Source organism: Bacillus rossius, chromosome 5 (genome assembly GCF_032445375.1).
Source record: "Bacillus rossius redtenbacheri isolate Brsri chromosome 5, Brsri_v3, whole genome shotgun sequence".
In the NCBI taxonomy this organism is placed as follows: domain Eukaryota; kingdom Metazoa; phylum Arthropoda; class Insecta; order Phasmatodea; family Bacillidae; genus Bacillus; species Bacillus rossius.
In genome coordinates, this window is record NC_086333.1 from 59710327 (window position 1) to 59733221 (window position 22895).

General features: G+C 38.8%; 1 protein-coding gene across 3 annotated transcripts in view; it reads right to left on the minus strand.

The window, feature by feature from the left end:
• Positions 1-15749, minus strand: part of LOC134531856 (heat shock protein 60A-like) — a 60794-nt gene extending 45045 nt beyond the window's left edge. The window contains exons 1-3 of one of the 3 annotated variants that reach the window (XM_063367850.1): positions 15643-15749; positions 15102-15263; positions 2258-2510 (exon numbers count right to left, since the gene is read on the minus strand). In XM_063367850.1, the coding sequence (XP_063223920.1) occupies positions 2258-2510; positions 15102-15263 (415 nt within the window). In that variant the 5' untranslated portion in view covers positions 15643-15749. Of the gene's footprint in view, positions 1-2257; positions 2511-15101; positions 15264-15509; positions 15567-15608 lie in introns of those variants that run through there. The other 2 variants (XM_063367847.1, XM_063367849.1) reach the window with 2 other exon arrangements.
• Between the last annotated feature and the right edge of the window lie 7146 nt (positions 15750-22895).

Sequence of the window (22895 nt, forward strand, 5' to 3'; positions counted from 1 at the left end):
TAAATGCTTACGATTTTAATACAAACTTTACGTGATGTATAGCATAATTAACTTATTATATCCAGTTGACCTTAGCACAATTTATGGGCGATCCATGTGCCATATAAAAGTGTAAAACTATTTAAAACAATGCCAGCTCATCAGCTTTCAATAATAACCTTTAAAAAATAATGCACACATACTCTTTGGTCACCATTATATTAATTTTAGTAATACAAATCTAGAGAATTTTTTTTAACAATAGAAAAGTAAACACAGCTGCCATCATGGCTACAGCAAAAAAGAAAACGTGTCCGTTTGTGGTTATGGCCAGCAGAGTGGCCCATGGCCAGAGAATTGTGTTGCTAGAATTGCTCCAACGCAATCGCTTTTTAAACAACCGAAAATGTTACGTAAATAATTAGATAAAATTAAAAAGACACGATAAACAAAATTCATTAAAAATTATTTTGCCTTGACACGTTTGATTCCAAAAGACTCTGAGAACGGAATATTGACCATGCTTACGAGCAGTTGTAATAAACAACTCAGATATATTGATTGGTAATCACTTGACTATTTAATGTGGAAAATAAAACTGATACATCGAAGATCTGTTTACTTTCATAAACTTTTTTTGCCGTTTTTAATTTTCAGAAGAAGTGAAGTTCAGAACGTTTTTCTGCTTCTGGGAACATTGTCACTTCCAAGAGGCAATGCCTGGATCCAGAACATGTAAAGGAATTGGTCTTTTTGCACTGCAATTTACGTAATGTTGATGGCAAGGTGTAGGCTTGGATTTTGATGAAGACATTTCTATATCACTGATTGTGTTTTATTACTAAACCATTAGAAGAGATATAAAAATTTACATGTTACTTAAGTAATAAAAATGTATATAAAGCTTAAGAACATTACTCTTTAAAACAAAAATTTATAATATGTCAAATTTTGACTGTAATTATTCAGATTTATACTTAGAACTTAATTAGAAAACATTCGCAAATTATTCGCTATTCGCAAATATTTGCAATTATTTGATTCACATTTGATTTGCATTGAAAAAAGTCACATTCGCACAGCCCTAGTGACTGTCACCTCTCCAGCAGATGGAGAAAAGCAACATGGTGACACAATGCTGGCTTGTTTAATCCCCGATACACAGACACAGCCCACAACTCCATTTGTGCTCAGAATTATACTGAAGACAAATATATGGTGCAACCCAAAATCGAAGGTGGCCCTTAAACATGAAACACCTTTTTTTTTATTATTCAGGATATGAATTATTCGTGCATCGCTAGGTCCCAATTAACATGGATTATTGAGAGTTTACTGTACTCTTAAATTAATTTAAGTCCAATGTTAATTTTTGCCATAGTGTATCAGAACATCTTTACAAAATTATTTCAGCAAAGTACCGCAATCCTTATGGATAATTACTCCCCTTCACTTGCACTACCATAAGCAACTGATTAACTACAAGGCCAGACTGGTGAGTGATACAGTCTCCAGCGACTGAACAATCTTCAAACAAACTGAAGGTAATGAGGTTGGCCACACTCGGGCAAGGCAATCGCTAACGATGGAGTAATGTTACACCCGATCGCTCACGAACCAAATAAATTTATTACTGAGTGTTGGTTACTATGTACTGTGCATGCTCTTGTACTTAATGTTGGACAAAGAACTTTTGATTTAGCGCAGGTCAGTGCTGCCCAGTGTTGCGACAACATGCGCTTGTCTTGTGATCCAATCATTAATCCTTTACAAAATTAATCCAAATATCCTTTTAAACATTCTCATTTATTAAAAAATTTTGATCGGTTATCTCCTAAGTTAAGAATATAGATGGTGAAATGCTCCATATGTTTGTCTTGTGCTGCAGAGAGTGGGAAAGAGAATGGAAAAAACATTGAGTCATCATCAAACAACAAGAATTGATGCCTCCTTCAGAACCAGTATGCAAGCTGGAACTGGTCACTCACAGTGTGGCCACGCTGTCACTAGCTCACTAGTCTCGCCAAGATCTAAGAAGACAAGTTGGCTACTGTAGAAAACATGTGATAATTATACAGTACTGTGACAACCAACCACAATACTAAATTTAACATATAAAATTATGTTATTAATTTTTTAAATAATTTATTATACATCCAAAATTTAATGATATTGATAAATCTACGAAACTGACAATTCCTGTTAGAAACATTAGTATGTTACATTGAAAATGACTCCCATATCCCGAAATACCCAGTGAGAACCGAGTGGGACACACCTCTCCTGATCTCGATGGGGTTGGCACCCTTGCTGATCTTCTCGAAGCCCTCCTTGGCGATGGCCCGCGCCAGCACGGTGGCCGTCGTCGTGCCGTCCCCTGCCTCCTCGTTGGTGTTGTTCGCTACGTCCTGCACCAGCTTCGCCCCAATGTTCTGGAACTTGTCCTTCAGCTCGATACCTTTCGCCACGGTCACACCGTCCTTGGTGATCTTCGGGCTGCCCCACGACTGCTCCAGAATGACGTTCCGGCCCTGAATACCCCACAACTCAGGTCAGACACATTTCACTGCAATACATCTGAGTTTCCTTGAAATTCCTAGAATTTGTATTTTTTTCCAAACTACCGAGACCAACTTTTCCCAACATGCCTGTTACGAAAAAAGTGCATAATTAAGAGTAACACAGACTCATTATAATGAAATGCTTTTATTTAGTTTTAAGAACCGAGGCTCTCCTAAATTTGAGTAAATAGAAAATCCAAGATATTTAAAAAAAAAAAAGTAGACCAAGAAATAATATTTTAAAAAAATACTAAACACAGGGCTAAAAGATACAAAAAAGAACCTGCTTTTTTTTTAGCACTAAAGCACCAGATTATCTATAAAAATAAACTAGTGCTATGTAAAACAGTTTAGTAGCTATGACATTGTTAAATTAATAATCATAGAGTTTACAGATATACCAGGAAGGCTGAAGAGGTTCAAAAACTATCATTTAAGAAGCAGCAAATTATTTATTACTAGCCATGTGCCCACTAGGATTTCCCATTCTCATTTTTGATGACTTTCCAAAAACACTGATACAACTGATACATATATATAAACAGAAGCCTAAACACCAATTTCCATATTTCTAACTTAAAAAATGACAAAACTTCTTATCAAAATATAATTAGTAGGCAAACAAATCACAAAGCAAACAAAATAAATTAGTTTCTACAAGCCAAGAAGTCAAATATATATCAAACCTATTGAAAGAAGCAAAGCAATTTCATTAAGTTTTAAAAATATCCAAAAAACATAGCAAAATAAGTAAATCTGTATATCATCATAGCCAAGTAAATTTAATGTTAATTTGCTCAATTATGCTGTCACTGACGTAAACTTATGAAAATACTTCTGTCACCGAGGTAGAAAAACTGACCATGCTAGCTATTGGTTCTTAGGTGTACTACGCATGGTGATTGTCACTGAGGTGAACATCCTAAAACTTCTGTGAGATCCTTTACTAATAAAGCTGTCTTTAAATTAAGATTATTTTTTCATAAGCAATTTTTAATAAATAAAGCCTATATGTTGCCCCAAGCTAACCTCAAGTTACCTTTGAAAACACCTTGAAAATTTTTCCAGTAGTTTTGTAGATAAGCATGTTCAAACACACACACAAAGTTTTAAAAATAATATTATTGTATTCTGTAACACTCCCTACATCACCCACAATCAGTTTTTGACCAATATTTTCCAGACACAATGTTTTTACAGTTTTATTATTGTATGGAAGGTGAACTACAAAGCAAGATGATGCAGTTATAAAACACTGGTCTTGCATTTAAGAATATCCTTATTAACAATTGTAATCTGGATTGATCACTATTTTTCATGGTTTCTCTCTTTACCAGGAGTGAATCATTTTCTTGCGCCCCTGAAATTGTCTCTTGTGTTTAATCAAGAAATGTCACTGTCACAAAAAGTAGTACAAATAATGTAAATTTAACATTGTCAATGAAATTTTAAATTTATAAATATTTGTAATGAAATAATGTGAATACTAAAATTTATCAAGAATTATATGTACTAGCAAACTGCAGCCAGATGGGTCAAAAAAGAAATTATTATTCTAGGAAATGATTTTCACCTTAGAAATACATACCCGAAGAAATTGTTGAAAAAAATGTAATATTTCATAGTCTTGAATTACATTTAGCTAACCAGTAAAGACTAGCACAAAATGTAATGGGAGAGACAACCACCCACATACCTCGGCTGCTCTTTCTCAAGACATGGCACCGCCAGTATTATGTTGGTTATAACCAAGTAAATAACAAAGATTTTAACAATTGTACGAGTAAAATAATTTAATTAGTCATACCAGTACAGTACAAAAAATTTAACCATCCCCTATCATTGCTTCCTTAAGAGAACTGCCATGTTCCAACCGTAATTATTTTAAGATTTACAACATATCAATACATAGCTAAACAGTTATTTTTAATTTTTCAATTAGTAAAATTATAATTTACTGTGGTATGTGAATGCTAACAATAATGCTTGTGGTGAAAAGTGATTTAACTAGCTAAGAAAATGCTGTCACAGCCCTTTTATTTAAAAAAAAAAAAATAAAAAATAGAGATTCCCACATGGTTTAAGTTTTGACTCACGAGAAATAAAGATCTACGATAGATAGTGACAGCGTTCCGATGGTGAAAGAACCTCCCGAATATGAATTTTTCGACTTAGGAGAAAATACCGATTCATCCTAGTACTACATTTCAAAACAATCTCAACAAGTTGCGCTGATTATTGCCAGTATTCTAACAACTCTCACACAGGCTGCAATGTGCTCCAACATTACCCAACAATGCTTCAGATATTCAGGAGGTTCAACACAACACAGCTATTAAATTCTCAGGTCAAAAGGCTTCTCTCCTATGCAACAATTACCAAATTGTCAAAATCCAATCTAATTATAAAAAAAAGAGCAATATGCTTTTTTGCAAGCTAATTCATCATTAACTATGATGTAGGGGGATTATGTATTAGATACATTAGATACTAGGACGATTTATGGGCACCACCATAACTGAGGGGCACGGACCCAGCGAGACTAACCTCAGGGCGTGATATCACCATATGGGGATATGACTTAGCGCAATCATAAATAATACTTTGACCTGACCCACAGCGTAAGATGTTAATGAGTGGGCTCTTATTGGCACCCCACATACCGGTCTGCAGTAACACATGCACATGTGGACAAACACAGAGAAAACACAAGAGATGCAGTATTGTGATTTTATACACACCACTGTGTCACATGCCTCTGGTACAAGTAATTACAAATGAAAGTAAATCACTGAAATCATTTAATGGTATGACTGATTTCATGATGTCCAGAGCCACCTGGTTGTTGGATACCAGATACTTAAAGACCGAACAAAAATCAGTTAAGAAAAAGATTAGTCCTCTGAGTGCTGGAAGCATTTTACATCAGGTTTATGGGGTAAGAAATGGCCAGAGAGGCCGTGGGACTATGCATCTGACGCCAAGTTGAAAAAGCCATTAAGCCATTAACTAATGAGAAAGTATTCTTCATGTCATTTTTGCCGCCATGTGCAATGTTTATGTCACAACAAACAGTACAAAAAGCATAGGTATTACCTTTATCAGATTTGATAATATAAGGAAAATTTGTTTATAAAAATCTCTGAATGCCTGAAAATACTGCTTGGTTTTCCTACTCATATTGTAAAGTTTGAGGCAAACTACATAAAACAATCTATTATACAAGTTCAAGATTGTAATACAAACCACGCCATTTTGGACACTAATTCACTAAAAGACCAAAGACAACTAGATGCCCAATAGCCAGAGCAAAAAAATTTAAACAAAAAACTGCAGATGATTGGCATGTAGCAGCCAATGAAGAAACACATGACCCATGTGACTTTTTTTGTTATTTTACCTAGAGAGACATCCCGTTGCTGATAAAGTACCAAAATATTATTTTATTTTAATAATGTAAAAATGTCTGAAAACCAGTAAAATAACAGATATGGCTGTACAATCGTACAACAGCATGATTTCCCGTACATTTTAAGGGTAAATCGTACAAGTTGGCAAGTATGAAATGGTATGGGTACAAGTAAAATCTTAAGACTACATAATTTACAAGTCGCATAATGAGCCCTTAATAACACAAGGTAATAATAACCACGTATCAAAAGAAAACTAGAAAAATTATCTATAAAAGAAAAAAAAAACACAAAAGCTGTGGAGAGCTAACAAACTTCAGGACGAGGAAACCTTTTTCGTAAGTTTAGCCTCATCCCATTCATTCCAGTTATCTTTATCACCCCAACCCCATTCCCCTAACCAACTCTGTGCTCCTCTAATGTAAAAGGTATCAACTGGTCAGCAATGGTGATTAAAATGTAATATTAATTTCTTTATCAAGTTCATGTTACAATTATTGTATGAATTCATATAAACTAATGTGTACGAATTGTTTCTAGTTAGTTAATGTAAAACTGTGGTGATTTATTACAAATTAAAAAGCATGATAGTAAAATATTATAAATTTCTACAGGAGTTCTTAAAATGCTGCTTGTGTAATCAGAAAGCCAAAGAAACATCTCTTGAAATTCTTAATGTATTGGAGATTTGGCAACAGCACATTCCATAAGCAGTGTACTGCAATCTAAGAGAATAACTGTCTATAACCACTACACCATCTCTTTCCATTAATCAGAAATGAAAAATGAGCTTGGAGAGTAACTAGTAGTTCAAATACATTTCTAAAACTACAGTTTATTTGGGACATAAAAATACCACAGTAGTCCAAGAATCCCAAGTCCTCAGTAGTAAATTGAATTGACTTACGCTCACAATTGCACGTTCACCCAATGGCAAGGAGACCCTCCCTTACTCACTTCCCACCCCCCACCCCTTTAACATTCTCCAGAGATCCTTTGCATCTTTCACCCTCTGGAGCTTACACCCATGATCTCTCCACCCTTTATACCCACCTTTGTGTATCCTAGTCTCCAGCTGCTCCCAGCACCCCTCTCTATCACCTTATACAGTCTGACTAACCTTTCCACCCTTCTCCCTTGTAATGCTTCCCACCCTAGCTCCTTAATCATCTCGGTCAGACTATGCATTTCCCCCACTTGCCCTTCCCTCCCACATTCCCCATCAACCCACCTCGCTGCTCTACGCTGCACCTTCTCCCGCTTTCTTACTTCAGTCACTAGGTAGATCACAGCCCCATACTCCATCACTGAACTGATCAATATGGAGTATACCTTCTCCCTTACCAACCTCCCTGCCCCCTGCAGGGTCCTACCAAGAAGCCCCAGCACCCTCGTACTCTTACTCACCACCTGCTGAACATGTTTTGCCCATCCCAGGTTATTTTGTACGGTCACCCCCCCGTACTTATACTCTTCGGCCTCCTCTATCTCCTGCCCATTCCACATATACACATCCCTAGCTACCTTACTCTTCCTCGTGAATCTAACCACCTTCTTTTCAACATTCAGCGACATCACTTTCTGCTCTGTCCACCGTTCCAGTCTGCTGAAGTCAACTTCCAGACGTAGCCCTTCCCCCACCACATCATACACTACGCAATCATCCGCAAATAAGCTCCTGGGCTCTATCCCCTCTCCAATATCATTCATCATCATCATCATCGAGAACAGGGGCCCCAACACACTCCCTTATGGAACTCCTGACATCACTTATCCCTCTTGAGACCTTTCCTCACCCACTCTCTCCATCTGCCTTCTATCCCTCAGGACATCTCCTACCCAACTACCATCTCATCCTCACCACCCAACTTGAGGTAACAGAGGGGGAGGAAGGGGATGAAGAAACAATTACATGTCCAGAAGCAAAACGGAAACTTGTGTGGTCTTGTAGAAATCTCACCCCACAAAAACATAAGTTTTCCTCCGCAGACTCTGGACTAAAAAGCGATGTTCATACAAACAGTTTTTTCAGTTTGTTTTCCTTGTTTGCAACTGAACAAATTGTGGCTCATATTTGCCAGGAAACAAACAAATATTTCACACAAAGGGCTGACGATTTGATGGACAGAACAAAGAAAAAGTGGACAGAACTAACCCCAAATGAATTTTTTATTTTTGTTGCTATGTCTCATTATGACCAGGGTAAAAAAGTTGGCCTTATCGGAGTACTGGTCAAAAAATTCGGTTCTGGAAACTCAGATTTTTTCTCAACTTCTTTCACAGGACAGATACTTGTCAATCCTTAGGTTCCTACACTTTAATAACAATACTGTGAAAACTACGTATTATTTATTCAAACTTCGTCCCATTTTGGAGCATTTTCGCAGGGTTTTCAGAGCACATTTGTACTCATTTTAAAATCTTTGTGTGGACTAATCACTCCTGTTCAATGGACGTCTAAAAATAAAACAGTATATCCCAGCAAAGCGAAGTTGTTTCGGAATCAAATTTTTTGTGATTTGTGATGTTCAAGCAAAATTATATTTTGGACTTTTTCATTTATTGTGGAACTGACACTGATCTTACAAAACACATACCTGCCAACTTTGGCCAGTCAAAAAGCGGGAGGTTTTTTAGTGAAAAAAAAAAAAAGGGGGGGGGGGGGAATTTTGTTTATTTTGTAAATTTTGAAAATAGTTTTTAAGAGTAAACCAGCATGATTAGCACAAGCAATGGGCAAATTGTGTTCTAAAATAAAATACGTTAACAAACACACTGCTTTTGTGACAATATCTTCTTTCCGACTTGTCACGAAAAACGTCTAATTTCTGATTTGATGCCATAGCATTGACGGCATGTTTCTTCGTATTTATATGCTTCACAATGTCGCCCTTTGCGGCATGCGAAACAGAAAAATCACGACACAAAGAACAAAATGCAGCATGTTTACCTTTCCTCGATTGCAAAATACAGGGATAATCGTCACTAAATGTATTCTTGTACACAGCAAGATACTTCACTGTAGGCTTACTTAGCGCCATTTCTGTTAAATCCCTATTGCGGAGTAGGCCTACAACTAAACAACGCATACAAAATACTCATCACGCAACTGCTTCCACAAAATAATATTTTTATGAATACACCGTTGAATAAATTCGAAGACTGTACTATAATGCTACCTCTACACTTCATCTGTGAGCACAGACGCGAATAAAGGCGAATTTGTTCGGGGACGAACAAACAATTCACACATAGCCGGCTGACAAACCGAAGCGAATTTGGGCACGAATGTAAACAGTGGTATCATAAACTCATTATTAATCCACTCCGTCTTTATTTCAAACCAACACCACCGAAAATACAGTTTACAATGTTGACAAAACACGCCATCTTGGAAAACAAATGAAACCTTTTTCTGGTTGGATAATAAAACACCAATGATGAACATGTACCAAAACAGCTCCCATAATTATCGTAAATAACTACGTTTCTTTCTTAAAAGTACGCTTAACCAAGCGTTTTAGCCGACAATTGTGGGCATTTAGGTTATTAAAATAATTACACGTTATTGTACAAACCGTAGTTACTATACGATTGTACGGAATAATGGTACAAATATATTAATTCTATAAATTTATTGCATTAAAAACTTCAAGAGAAACAGAACCAAAAAACGGGAGGTTTGAATGACAAATCGGGAGGGCGGGAGAAAGGGTAAAAAATCGGGAGTCTCCCGCCTAAAGCGGGAGGGTTGGCAGGTCTGAAAACACAATCTCTGTGTCTCTGGAGATGTTATTGCATCACTGGTAGAGCCCTACTTACAGAATGGGAACACATTATTTTGTACGGATTAGCACCAAAAAAAATCGTACAAATATGAAATAACTTTCATTATATGCTATCTTACGTCCTCTTTTCAGAACCGCCTGCGGAGATAAAAAATTCCAATTACTTTTGGAGATATCAAATTTTTTTAACATTCATTTTTTGGCGATTTTTTTAAAAAAAAATTTTTTTAAATCCGAAAATACCTTTATTCTGTGCTCTTTAACTTTCTCTTTTCATTAAACCCGGCGGAGATCAGAAATTCCAAATACTTTAGGAGATATGGAATTTTTTAATTTTCATGATGTGCACTGATGCGGCGTTCAGCGGGAAGCCTACGATTCACACATCCTTCTGGACATACCCGAATACTCACGTTGGCAAGCCTTCTTTTCTTAAAATTAGCAAGAAGTAATTAAAAATACTTTAAAACACTGCGGATGGTTGGTTATATTAGGTAAGTATAGCTACATTAAAAAAACTGTAAAATCATTTTATGGTTGCTTAGCAAATAACTTTTTAATCCAGCGCTAGGAAACCGTTTACATGATTTCACAGTATTTTTAATGTAGCTATCCTAACCAAATCAACCATCCACAATGTTTTGAAGTATTTATAATGTAGCTAACATAACCTAATTGACCATTAGTTTTCATGAGTTGCATATTTATTTACAATAAACAAAAAAAAAAAAAAACCGAAGATGCACGATCAGGCGTTTGCCTCTCGTCTGTTGAAAGAAGGCTCTCCAATAGAGCTGTAGCAAACCGTATGTATTCGGTACTGAGAAACGGGTGCGCCATGTAGTAACGAGTAACGAAACGTTACACACGGAAGGATTTTGTTACTCGCAGATTTCGTTACACATATTCGATGAATTTACGTTACAAAGAACGATGTTTGTTTATTAAGTAAAGTATAATTTGGAAATTCGTCGTCCAAGTTTTTTTTACTGTTTATAAGAAAGTATTTTTTTACAAATTATAAATATGTATGTTTTTGTTTTTTATTATCGCGTATTTTCACGTTTTTTTTGTTTTTATCTTAAAAGAGAATATAATAAAACCACTCTAATGAGCTTAAATTGTTTCTTGGTTAACAAAAACTGTTAATTATCAAATATTGTTAATTGTTTATATTCTATTTATTATTATTTACGCGACATCCTACTGTAGGCGTACGCAATACAACTCGATTCGTTGCTGCAACATAACATAGCATGTTATGCGGTATCAGAAGTAACGAGTAACGATACGATAGTAACGAGTACTAATTGTTACAATAACGAATACATCAGGTACGCTTTTTCTCGTTACTTTTACACCTCTACTCTCCAACGTGAGTATTCGGGTATGTCCAGAAGGATGAGTGAATCGTAGGCTTCCCGCGTTCACCATTGTTGCTTGTTTACAAGTATGATTTTTTTTTTCACGACGTAGTTGACCGACTACATCACGTAAAAAGAAAATTACGTGAGTTCCTACTGTTCATCCTTTTTCCCGGTTTGTTAGGTCAGGTCAGCTACATTATAAATACTTTAAAACTAAACAACCATTAAAATTAATTTTTATTATTTTTAATGTCCGTTCAGTTTCAAAGTATTTATACTGTAGCTGACCTGACCTAATCTACCTTTGTCCAGTTTTGTTAGGTCAGGTCAGTTACATTATAAATACTTAAAACTATACCAGTAAAATTAATTGATATTATTTTTAATTTCCGTTTATTTTGAAGTATTTATCATGTAACTAACCTTACCTAATGGAAAATTTCTGTTATTTAGGCATTCATGCACACACGGCAAAATATAAAATGGCGCCTGTTGAATGATTACATAGGGCTTGTATTGCAAAATAAGAACGGCGATATCTCCAAAAGTAATTGGAATTTTTAATCTCCGCAGGCGGTTTTGTAAAGAGGACGTAAAAGAGCATATAATGAAAGTTATTTCATATTTGTACGATTTTTTTTGGCGCTAATCCGTACAATACATATTTACCTTATTTTGTGATAATTGGTATACAAGTCCTACTCTTTTCTGCTGGCTGTACAATCGCGCAACTAATGCTTGCGGCAGTGCGACACAACCAGAAGGAAATGCCAAAAATGGCAGAAAAATTACAAAAAAGGAGAAATGACATTCAGGTCTGTTTCAGGCCTAATGTTAGCTTTGAAATGGTGTGACAAGCGAGATGTTTATATGCTGTCCACTTTTCACTCAGCAGACATGCGAGAGACTGCTAAAATGGACTACAGAACAGGTGCAAAACGTCTCAAACCTTCGGTTGCAATTGACTACAAGTCAATGGGAAGTGTTGACCGAAGTGACATGATCATGAAAACTGTTGAAAGCGCCAGGAAATGCACCAAATGGTACAGAAAGCTTTTCTTCCATATAATAGACGTGTCTCTGTTCAATGAATTTTGCCTATACAAATTGTCTTCCGTCAAAGTGCCATATGTAAATTTTCAATTAGGCTTAATCCAAGAAGCTCTTGAAAAGTTTAAATTTGACAGAAGAGCAAGTGGGGGTGGGAGACGAAGTGATCCTCCACAGAGGCTGACTGCTGGACTTCATCTTCCAGGACAGCTGTCAAAGTATGTGACATGTATTGTTTGCAAGAAGAAACATGGGAAAAGAAAGCATACAAAATTTTTTTTGTACAGCCTGCAAGCAAACAGTTTGTGAATTTCCCTATTTTGCAATGTACGAGGTGAAAAACATTTTCCCTGAAGCCTGTACTGCAACATGTTTGTTTTGACAGTTTAATTATTTATTATTATTTACGATTTATTTTATTTTTGTTTGCTCTATGTATAATATCATTTATTTTCAGAAACGGCAATATTTGGTTATGTATGTCTATGGAAAAGTGATTCTTTGGATTTTTACCGGACTATTTGAACGAGGTATTGTTGATACCCCTCTAAGGACTAATGGACTTGAAAACTGTAAACGGTAAAATTAACGCCGTAATTTTATTATGTAAATTATTAATTTTAATATTTATGTATTTGAATTTTAAGTGAAATTTTGTTATCCGCGCAATTGTTGCGTTCGGAGTTTACGTTTTCGGTAAGAAATTAGGTAACTGAAACGGTCCTTTTGGCCAATCACGGGCCACCATTTAAAAGTGAGTCTTACTGGTTATTTTGAGGAAACTAGTAAGAAAGAGAGTTCTACAATGGCCAGCTGAATGAGCGGCAACTTCGTGACGTCGGCGAATTTAAATCCTGAAAATTAGCTATCTAGCATCAGGCATCCCGGATAGTGGATGATAATTATGAACCATTAGGGAGTTCAGAACATTTAAATAGGATTTATCTAAAAAGATAAATATCATAGGAGTGATTAACGTGAGTAATAAAAGTGCCCAGATTTTTTGTGCCCTAATCTTATGCACGAATCACGAAACTCCCGTTTTTACGTCACATCGTCGCCGAAACTTATTATAAACATTGATTTCATGAATTAAATTGACTTTATAGAGGATTTAAATAATACTTGGACATAAATTTTACGAATTTACACATTAATTAACAGACTCAGTGGTCCTATAGATGAGAGGCTCTGAGCTCTGCCGATGATTTTGAACCTATCTAGCCGAGGTAAATTGATTTAAGTTCCCTAAAAAAAAAAACATTAATTAAAAACTGTGTAGTGTCAACGAACCCGAATTAAGACTTTTGAAAATATTTAAATGTGCGCAACATAACTCCTGGTAATTGAACTTTTATTGAATTACTATGATGTCACCGTTAAGTTAGGTTGTTGTTTTGGATATGAATAATAATTAAATATATTAATAAGATTGAAATCTTTTAAATCGTTTTTACATTGGAAATAAAATAATTCTATATTTAATATTCACAGTGTTGTGTTGTGTTATTTGTAATTCCACCTACTCCAGTGTGTATTTATGTATGTTCCATATCAATCAAATAACACCTAACTGTGACTTACCTTATGTCAACATTACCAGTGAAGAGTCACACAATTTAAGAAATCTAATTTATTACACAGTTTTATTCAGCCCAACGTTTAAGTGTGTGTGTGGAGCCTACTAAGCAGCACGAAAGTAGCTCTACATATTTAATTGGCTACCCTAGCGGGGCCTAAACAACTAAGAAGGTTCCCGCACATACCTATTTGACAACCCAAGTGGGGCTTTTAAGCTTCAAAAGTTCCCTCACAAGCCAATGCATAAAAAAATTAATATTTTGATAAACTAATATTATATGTTTGAATAGTTTTTTGAATTTTGGGCTCCTTTGCAAAGACTGTGTGAATTTGTTTGTTTTACTATGCATAAGAAGGCGAAAGAAATTTGTGTTGCCCATTCAATAATTGTAATGATTTCAATGTTGACTAAAAATTCCAGTAAAAAATACTTTGTTTAATTTTGCAGAGCTGATTCAAAGTTTACAATGTAAATATTTTGTGTACTGTAAATGCTATGGTTAAACTGTAAATAATTTGTTTATATATGTTTGTAATAATATCAGAGCTAAAGAAAGCAAGTGGCTATTTTGTATTTATGTAAGCGATGCGAGTACTCTGCAAGTAAGAGTATTCTGTAAAGCTTTAAAACAAAGTCTCTTTGTTATTCTTATGGTTTGCTAATAATTAAAAAAAATGAAATATGTATTTCCATCAGTAGATTCATAAATAACAAGAACTATATATACATGTAAAATGTTTTCAAATATAAAAAAAAATTAACTGCTTTGTGGAGCAGATTCGTAAGTTAAAATAAAAATATTTTGTTTTTAAATCTACATAAATATTGACTGTTTGAAATCAAAACTAAAACTCAGCAAAGGAAAGGTTTATTCCATTACAAACCAAGGTTTATTTTGACAAGTAGCCAGGTTTATTTCAAGAAGTACAAAGGTCTTATTCTCCAAATACACCTCAGCTAAGAAATCGCAGTAAATTTTCAAAGAAAATCTATGCGAATTCTAATAATAATTGTGCGCTGCTGCCGATTCACTAAATAATAATGTAATAGTAGCATGTACGGTACAAAATAATCATGTCAAAAGTTTTCTTTGAAAAATCAAAAATTACTCGTAAAAATGTTTTTTATTGTAAGAAGAGCGGACAAAACTAGCGAGCGCGCTTAATAGGTGGATTTCAGTCAGAAGAGGCCCGTACAGGGGGCTTGGCCGGCCGGCCACATGCCCGGCCTAAAGGTCGCGCACGGATGTACGGATTTTAATTTATTTTTGAACATGTACCAACTTATTGAAATTACAGACACTGATCCAAACACAGCTTTAAACAATCATGTAAATAAGAGAGTATAAAATACACAAGATTTACCTTTGGCCCCATTGTGACTGCTACAGCGTCTGCCAAAATGTCCACTCCTTGAAGCATTAACGCACGAACCTCTGGACCGAAGCGTACATCTTTGGCGTACAGCCTCGCCGGGCAAATGTGTAATGCCGCCACAGAGCGCAAAACACTTGGCAGACGGTACATCTAAACATGAAACATCGTGTATCATCCTATTAGCTTGTGTAAAATCCACAAAAACCGGCGTCATAACCAAAGAACTTCAAGGTTAGCTAACATTGTACGAAAAATAGGTTACACATACAGCATAACTAAATAACGAAAGCGAAAAACGCTCAATTCACCCCCTAAATCATTACGAATACTAAAAATGTATGATATTTCTAACGTAAGCTATTATTTCGGAAAAACACACATGGCTGCAAACTCTACCTTTTTCTTCAATTTCACCAGAAACTTAGAGCAATCTAAATATAAGATATATGAATTAAGAACTAATTCGTTAGGAATACATCATCATATCCCACTTACATTTTAATATAAAAGCTACAATGACAATATTCACCACAAAACTTTCTTCGCCTCTAGAACAATCTACAGAGATGCAAAAGATAGTTCCTGGGCAGATGGCTGATGAAATATGAAATGTGCCGGGTGCCGGTTCAAAGATAGTAATAACAAGAATTAAAAACTGTTGTAAAGAAAAGAGTGATAAGCGTATACACAATTATATAGATTTGCCTCTAAATATCTATATATTTTTTTTCTTTTCAATATTAGGTAAAAAAAAATGTCCAAAACGTTAAAAGAAAAGTGTGATACCTATTTAAAGTTTAAAAAATAATAATCACTATCTATTCTTGTGAAAGTACTTTAACTGTTCTGATTTATTTTTTTTCCTGAGAAAGTAACAGATTTTAAAAAAAAAAACATTTTTACTCATCTATATTAACGACCGACCTCGTACCTCTTGGCTGGAATGGAAGCCAATGTCAAACGCCAAAAAGTAGCCATTAACAATGGTGACATGTGCCTACCACTTCCAAGGGCGCATATATTTAGTAGCTGGGGCGGATGGTCAAGGTTCCCCTGTCAGCAAAAACAAAACAAAAAATAATAATATGTAGTTATTATTCGTTTGGCATTTGCTAACAAATAATTATCGTACATTAAGCTTCAAAACATATATAGAGGGAACCAGGAGTACCATCAATTTCAAGTATAGGTTGACGCCGTCCCCGCTACCTCTTACTATTTTGACGTGATTTTAGCTTGGGTTCGAGATCTCAGGGAGGGTACGGCCTTGTGGCTAGAGGTAGGGGTTAACGCAGTAGGGCCCCCCGAGCTGTTATGGCCACTCGGGACGCCTGAAGAAGAACACAAAGTTTCTGGAGAATAGTTGATGAATTTATTACGGCACAGCCCTATACATAGTGCTGCCCGTTCTGGCCGTAACGCAACTAGTCACATGCGCAGCTCACTTCCTCAATGGCAGCTCACGATTTTAAGGCGCGTGAGAGGCGGACTTGTACACACGATGCGGCGATTACAAAATACACTCTAACATGACGAATTATACCTTGACGAACAAAACAATTCACTATTACCTAACACTAAATATACTGGGCTAGTGGCACGTAGGCCCGTGTCTCCGGCGACTCTACGTGATACCTAGATGTGTCCCAGGGACTGATTCGTTAGTACATTTGGTGGCACGATACCGTTTAGCGGTGGTAACTAAACTCTAACATGACAAATTATACTTTGACGAGCAAACACTTCAATATTACATAACACTTATTATACTGGGCTAGTGGCACATAGGCCCGTGTCTCCGGCGAATCTACGTGATACCTAGATGTGTCTCAGGGACTGATTCCTTAGTACGTTCGGAGGCACGTGTCGCCTTCTGGCTGCCCCATGCGGGCCAAAACGAAGTAGCCGGTAAGCTAAGTTGTGCGTGAAGCGCCGACGTAAAGTCTCGTAGACTCCCCACAGTACTTACGTTTTACGTAGAACACTCATCTTGGAGCACTGATTTAATTAAGTGAAATACCTCATGGTAGATTGAGGCCGACCGCGGAACTGTACATAAAAGATTAAGAAGATGTTATACTATTGAAACTACATATCGGTGAAAGCAAAGGTTGATGGTTCCGCGTTGCGCGCAGGCTGCCGGCCGCTCCGAGCTCCTGAAGGATACTGCCGGTGTCGCCGCGCGCGACCCCCCTCCCCCACCAGCCCTCCCGCGAAAACGTGTGAATTTCGCGGGAAACTGAACCGGCCAGGTTCGGGACAAAGCGCACAGTGAAACATGATTTTAAAAGGACTGAAATATTAATTGATGAAAAATAATGTTTAATAAAAACCTGTGGAAAAATATACATAAATTAATTTGTTGTAGTGAGGCAGAGGGATATGCCACACCCGGCTGGATCCTTCCGCCGAGGTAGCACTCGTTGCATGGCGTTCGCCTCGTCGCACGAACTACACTTTGCTGCGCGCACGAGCGCGTTCGGTGCACACGCCTATGCGAGACGTTGATGAGGCATAGCGGTCTATGTGACATAGAGGAGCATTGGCGGTCGGCATCACGGTGTATAAAGGCCCGTCTACAATAGCAATGTCCTAAACTGTGTCCGAAGGACACTCGTCGCTGATTGGTCCTCGTGACCCTCTGACGTCATGCGTCAAGTGGGCGAAGGTCTTAACCTACCTGGTCCGAAGACATTCGTCAATTTGAACTTTTTGTCCCAACCTGTGTACTTCGGACACAGAAAAAGAACAGAACAATCACGATATTTGAATTTCCGGTTCCCATTTGAAAACGTCATCTTTGTTTTTGTTATTGAAGGAAATGGAAGGTGTTGTGATTATAGAAGAGCAAGACAACATTTAAATTAGTGCTGTTCGATTGCTGTGATATGAGTTCATTATTTAGCATTTATATTTGCCACTTTGCCTTACTGAATAAATATATAAAATTGAACTCCCACAACTTTCAAAAGTTCAATCTCAAACTACAAAGCATCAAAACAATAAACAAAAACATTTTGTTTGGCACGTTTACTGCGCTCTGGTAGCAACTTTAGAAATCAATACATTCGGACATCGGACATCGAAATTGTGGACAGGGTAGTTTTCGGTGAGACATTGTGATGTCACTCACATTCAGATAAGGACATGGACCACGCACAGGTTCGGACTATTGTAGACGGGCCTTAATTAAGACAGGGCCTTGTTTTGAACTATAAAATACCAAGAATAATGTCTGTAAATAACATATTTTATTAGCAAAAGTTTATGCCTATACATATAAAACTTATGCAAAAAATTTGTCATGTGAACTAAGTAAGTAATAGAGGAGAGACCTAGTCGAAATCTTGAATAGGTTTAAAGATTCTGTAATATTACAGAAACCAAATCTTCTAGAAGATCGCCAAGTGCGCCAATTGATCCATTTAAGTAGGAGACCAGCAATGCTGGTGGATCCAGAGGGAGGTCCATAGTGGTATGGCTCCCAAATCCTTATCTTATTTTACCAAACTTACTTAAGTAATATTGTACTGCAGTGATGGAGATAATAGGAAGTTTTTGAATTACAAACAAAATGTATTAGGTATTTCAATTCTGAATTTAATAAAATTGTAGTAGAAAATTTGATTTGCCCCTTCCCTGATTGTCATTCTGAATCCACCCCTGACCGGCAATAGGAGTTAGTTAATTCTTATGTAGCTAGCTCGTGTGTTACTTTTCTCTCTGCTTGCTCTATTTATTGATTTACTGAACATTTTGAATAGCTGAGTACGCGATCATCTGCATTTTGCTGTTCTGAAATTCAACTGCATTCATAATGAAAAATTTTACGAGAAAAAAGGTGTAAATAGGCCTGTTAGTCTGTTAGTAACAGTGCCTGAAGTTAGCAGTGCCAGTAACAAAGTTTCTTCCGGTCTCACAAGTAACAGTACTGTTGATCCAAACACAGTGGCGAGGGACTTCTACCAAGTAAGAAAAAATATATATATATAATATTGGAAACTATTGTCAAAGCAATTCCGTTCGTTAACAAATTATAGAAAATATTTGGGAACCTAAACCTGTATACAAATTTACTTTTACTTCTAGACAGTGGAAGATACAGAATAAACAGAAGGGGGTGGGGGTGTTAAAAGATATGACGTCGTACCGACCATGGCCGTTAAGCCTATGCTCCACACCGCCAGTACCGTATCCCGTTTTCGGAGCGCGCCCCTTGCCCAGCAGGATTGAGTCAGGCGAGCGCCTCGGGCATGACCCCAATAGACATAACGAAATTTAAAGGTACAGAACCCCGGAGGCTTGAACCCATAATTCAATTAAGGGAAAAGCCTGAAAACAGTCGTCGTACCCTCCCAGATGCAGAGGCCGTACCGGGCCACCGACGCGCGCCTGAGGGAGTCTGTTTCCCCAGTGAACCATCAGTGTAGTGCATCGGCCAGGGACGCACCCGCGTGCGCCCTAGCATGCCAGTGGGCCACTGTTAGTGTGTTAATAATTCTGTGTTGTATATATTTTTCAAATGGTCGTGAATTTTAATAAGTGTGTAAATAATGTAACCGTAATGTATTAATTATTGTGTAAATAATCTTGTAATTTTCGCAAATGTCTCGCAGTGATAATATGTAATCGCGGCCTGGCGCTCGTCCGCGTCGCGAGGGGTGGCGCTCTCCCACGCCGACCGATTTCTCCTCCCCTCCCCCGCAGCCCGCGCGCGACGGCCCACGAGCGGGCGGGGAAGGGCAGTGTCACTCAGGACTCGTTCAGCGGCAGACGTGCACGCCGCTCCTTGCTGATCGCGAGGCGCGTCTACCGAGCTCGCGGTCCGGCGACAGCGCCACTGTACGGGTCTTGCGGCAGCTGAGCTGCCTTCGCTGTGCCGCTCACATGATTGAGCGTACGGGTTACGAGTCACGAGTTACGTCACGAGTCGAACATCATAGGACGCATAAGCGTAGTTACGCACCGCCGAACTTTCGCCACCGTTACGAGTCTGTTACGTAAAGAACCGCGCACGTGTCACGCGCCTTTGCGGAGCAATTTGCCATCAGGAACTTTGTTACATGGGAGGATTTCTAGTTCGTGTCGAGACGAGTTGGTTGCACGAGACGGTCTTCGGGAGTCCAGGTCTTCGTGGGAAGGGCGCTCATCCCGCGAGGGATCCGCCAGGCCGCGGCAGGCTTTCAGGATTACAATAAAAGGGGCTCGTGGAACTGTTTACATCGAGTGGTCCTTTAAATCTGCCTATCATTCTTCCTCATCACCTCACCCTCCCTCCAGGTCCCGTATTCCCCGGTCCCGGCCACGTTGGCCTGGACCCACACCTTTCCGACGAGAGCAGTACGGGCACAACAGGAATTTCTAGTAAACGGGGAAATAGGGACCAGAAGCCGAGGCACGTCATTAACACGTAGCTGAATCAGGTATGTTTCATAACAGTGATTTATAGAGCAGTTCATGAAATCATTGATATTATTTAACGAGATTACTATTTCAACATGATTGAAACAAAATTTCCTTGGAAATTTTTGATTGACCTAATATCGCTTAATTCAACGCCGACGCCATTAATTATGGTGTTGATGGATAAACAAGTGGTTCAAAGTGCCAACGAAAACTCGTTTATATTCTTTTAAGTAAATATATTATTTTCATTTAAACAATATCAATTTATGCCATACATTTGATAAAATGTTAAAACAAATGTAATAATTATTTAATCAATGTGGTATTTTGATTATAATTTTTGTGCTCAGATGTTGGATAAAGCTGTATAGCAACTAGAAAAATGCGTTTGCTATACCCTATGAAGTGCCCCCCCCCCCCCTGGGAGCACCGGCGGTAGGCGTCAACGTGTCAATGTAAAGTGTTAGTGCAATGTGTCGAATATAATTGTGTACTTTGTAAACAGTGTTTGCGGCATCGCAAAATTAAGTGACACGCACAGAGCGTAATAAAATCCACCAACCGGATCTTGCCGTCAATTATTTCACTCAAACCAGTAATCACCTCAACTGACCCTCCGCATATGGTGTGTTGCCAGTGGCGTCTCGTCAGGGCAAGCAAGGCAAGCAGTGCTTGCCCAGGCAGTTTCCAGACGTATTTTTTAAATAAATATTTTATTCAGAATAGTATTTTACTTTGGCTCGTGTCGTTAGGTGTATGTATTTTTTACACTATCTTCTTGGGACCCAGTACTGTGCGCTGTGTGCTATAAGAAAAGAACTCGTTGACACACAAAACATGCTGTTTTAGAAGTGTTGCTAGGTTTAGAAGCGCTGGTAGGACCGCTTTCAGCAGTAAGGCTGCCACAGTAGTTTCCTTTCGGAAAGGGGGGTGGCATGGTACAAAGATTCAGGGAGGGGATTGGCTGTAAAAACACGTGGTAGAAGCTACGAAGGCAGCGCTTTCTTGCCGAACTGAAGCGAACATGGCCGAAGCAGACGGTGGAATTCTTCCGCCGACTGCTTCGGCTATGTCCGCCACAGTTCGGCAGGGCAGGTGGCGAGGTCGCGTTTCAGTTGGCGGTCGTCTCTCGGGGCGCGCGCATCTCTCTCGCGAGCTGTTGGCTGGCGTTGCGTGGGGGATTTGTGGGCGTACGGGAGGCGGCCTAGCAACGCCAACTGCTACCGACCGCGTCCCGCGGGTGGCGGATACGGGATCCCAGCTCGAGAGTTGCAATCTCTCTGGGGTGACTGAATAACCTATAGCAGTCCGCGGACCAATGGCCAGCCTGTGGAGTCGTTATTACGGCTATCGGGGTGAAAGGTAGCCTGAATGCAGCTCGGCGCGTGGCAGAAAGCAGTTCCGTCGGCGAAGGCACCGCAGGGGAGCTCGATGTGCCCTAGATGCGAAGTGTAGACGAACTGTGGGCTGGAAATTGCGGAGCTGTGAACTGCCACGCGCGCAACGGAACTGAACAGCATCGTAACTCTGAAGGAAGAGATGGCGGCGCCTTTAAGTTGGGGCCCTGTTGGAGCCAGTGGTAGCCTGAGCGGGCGACCTTCAACCATCCTGGGATTTTGGAGGACAAGAGGGTCCGACTCGCAAGATGCTTAATTCGCCTGAACGACTTACCCCCACCCTGGCTTGAAAGGTTGTTTGCTGTTGACTGGAAGAAGGAAGATGAAGATGGTGCAATGTCAGGCTGACTTTCGCCCCGTACACCCGCAGTTCGAGCTGGTTTACTGGCTCGTCTGCCCACATCTGGTTTAACTGTGGCTGCCTGGGCAGCTGGGCTGGGCTGACGAGTGAAGTCGCCCGCCCCTGGGGGCGCATGCGCCCCTGGTTAATAATAACCCAGGAGTACCCAACATTTAAATGCGGGCCGCAAGGCCCAAGCACCCAACTCCAGCATGGTTGATTTTTCAGCCCCTCCAACTCTTCTTACCTGGACCCTTCTTCCCTCTTGTCCAGTAGTTACCTGCTTGCTTAATGCATGTTAATTGATCCCCACATGACCCGGCCCAGGGTTTTCTCTGTGTCTATGCAGGTTTTACCTGGGTCACATTAGCTAGCTTTTAAGCTAGGCGACCAATGGGGCGTCAGTCATGGCGCCAATCGCAGCCATGGCTGGCCAGTAAACCCCAATAGCACACGATGCACGCGCCCTTGTCCTGCATGGTTAAAAACCCGCATGGTAGAGTGTATAGGCTTCGGCCTGAGACACAATTAGGTCTTCCCCTAACCTTGACCCTCCCCTTACACACTTAGAATAATTTAGGCTATGAAAAAAAATCGTGGCGTTTCAGGAATGATCGACGTGCCAGTTTCTTGGTACAC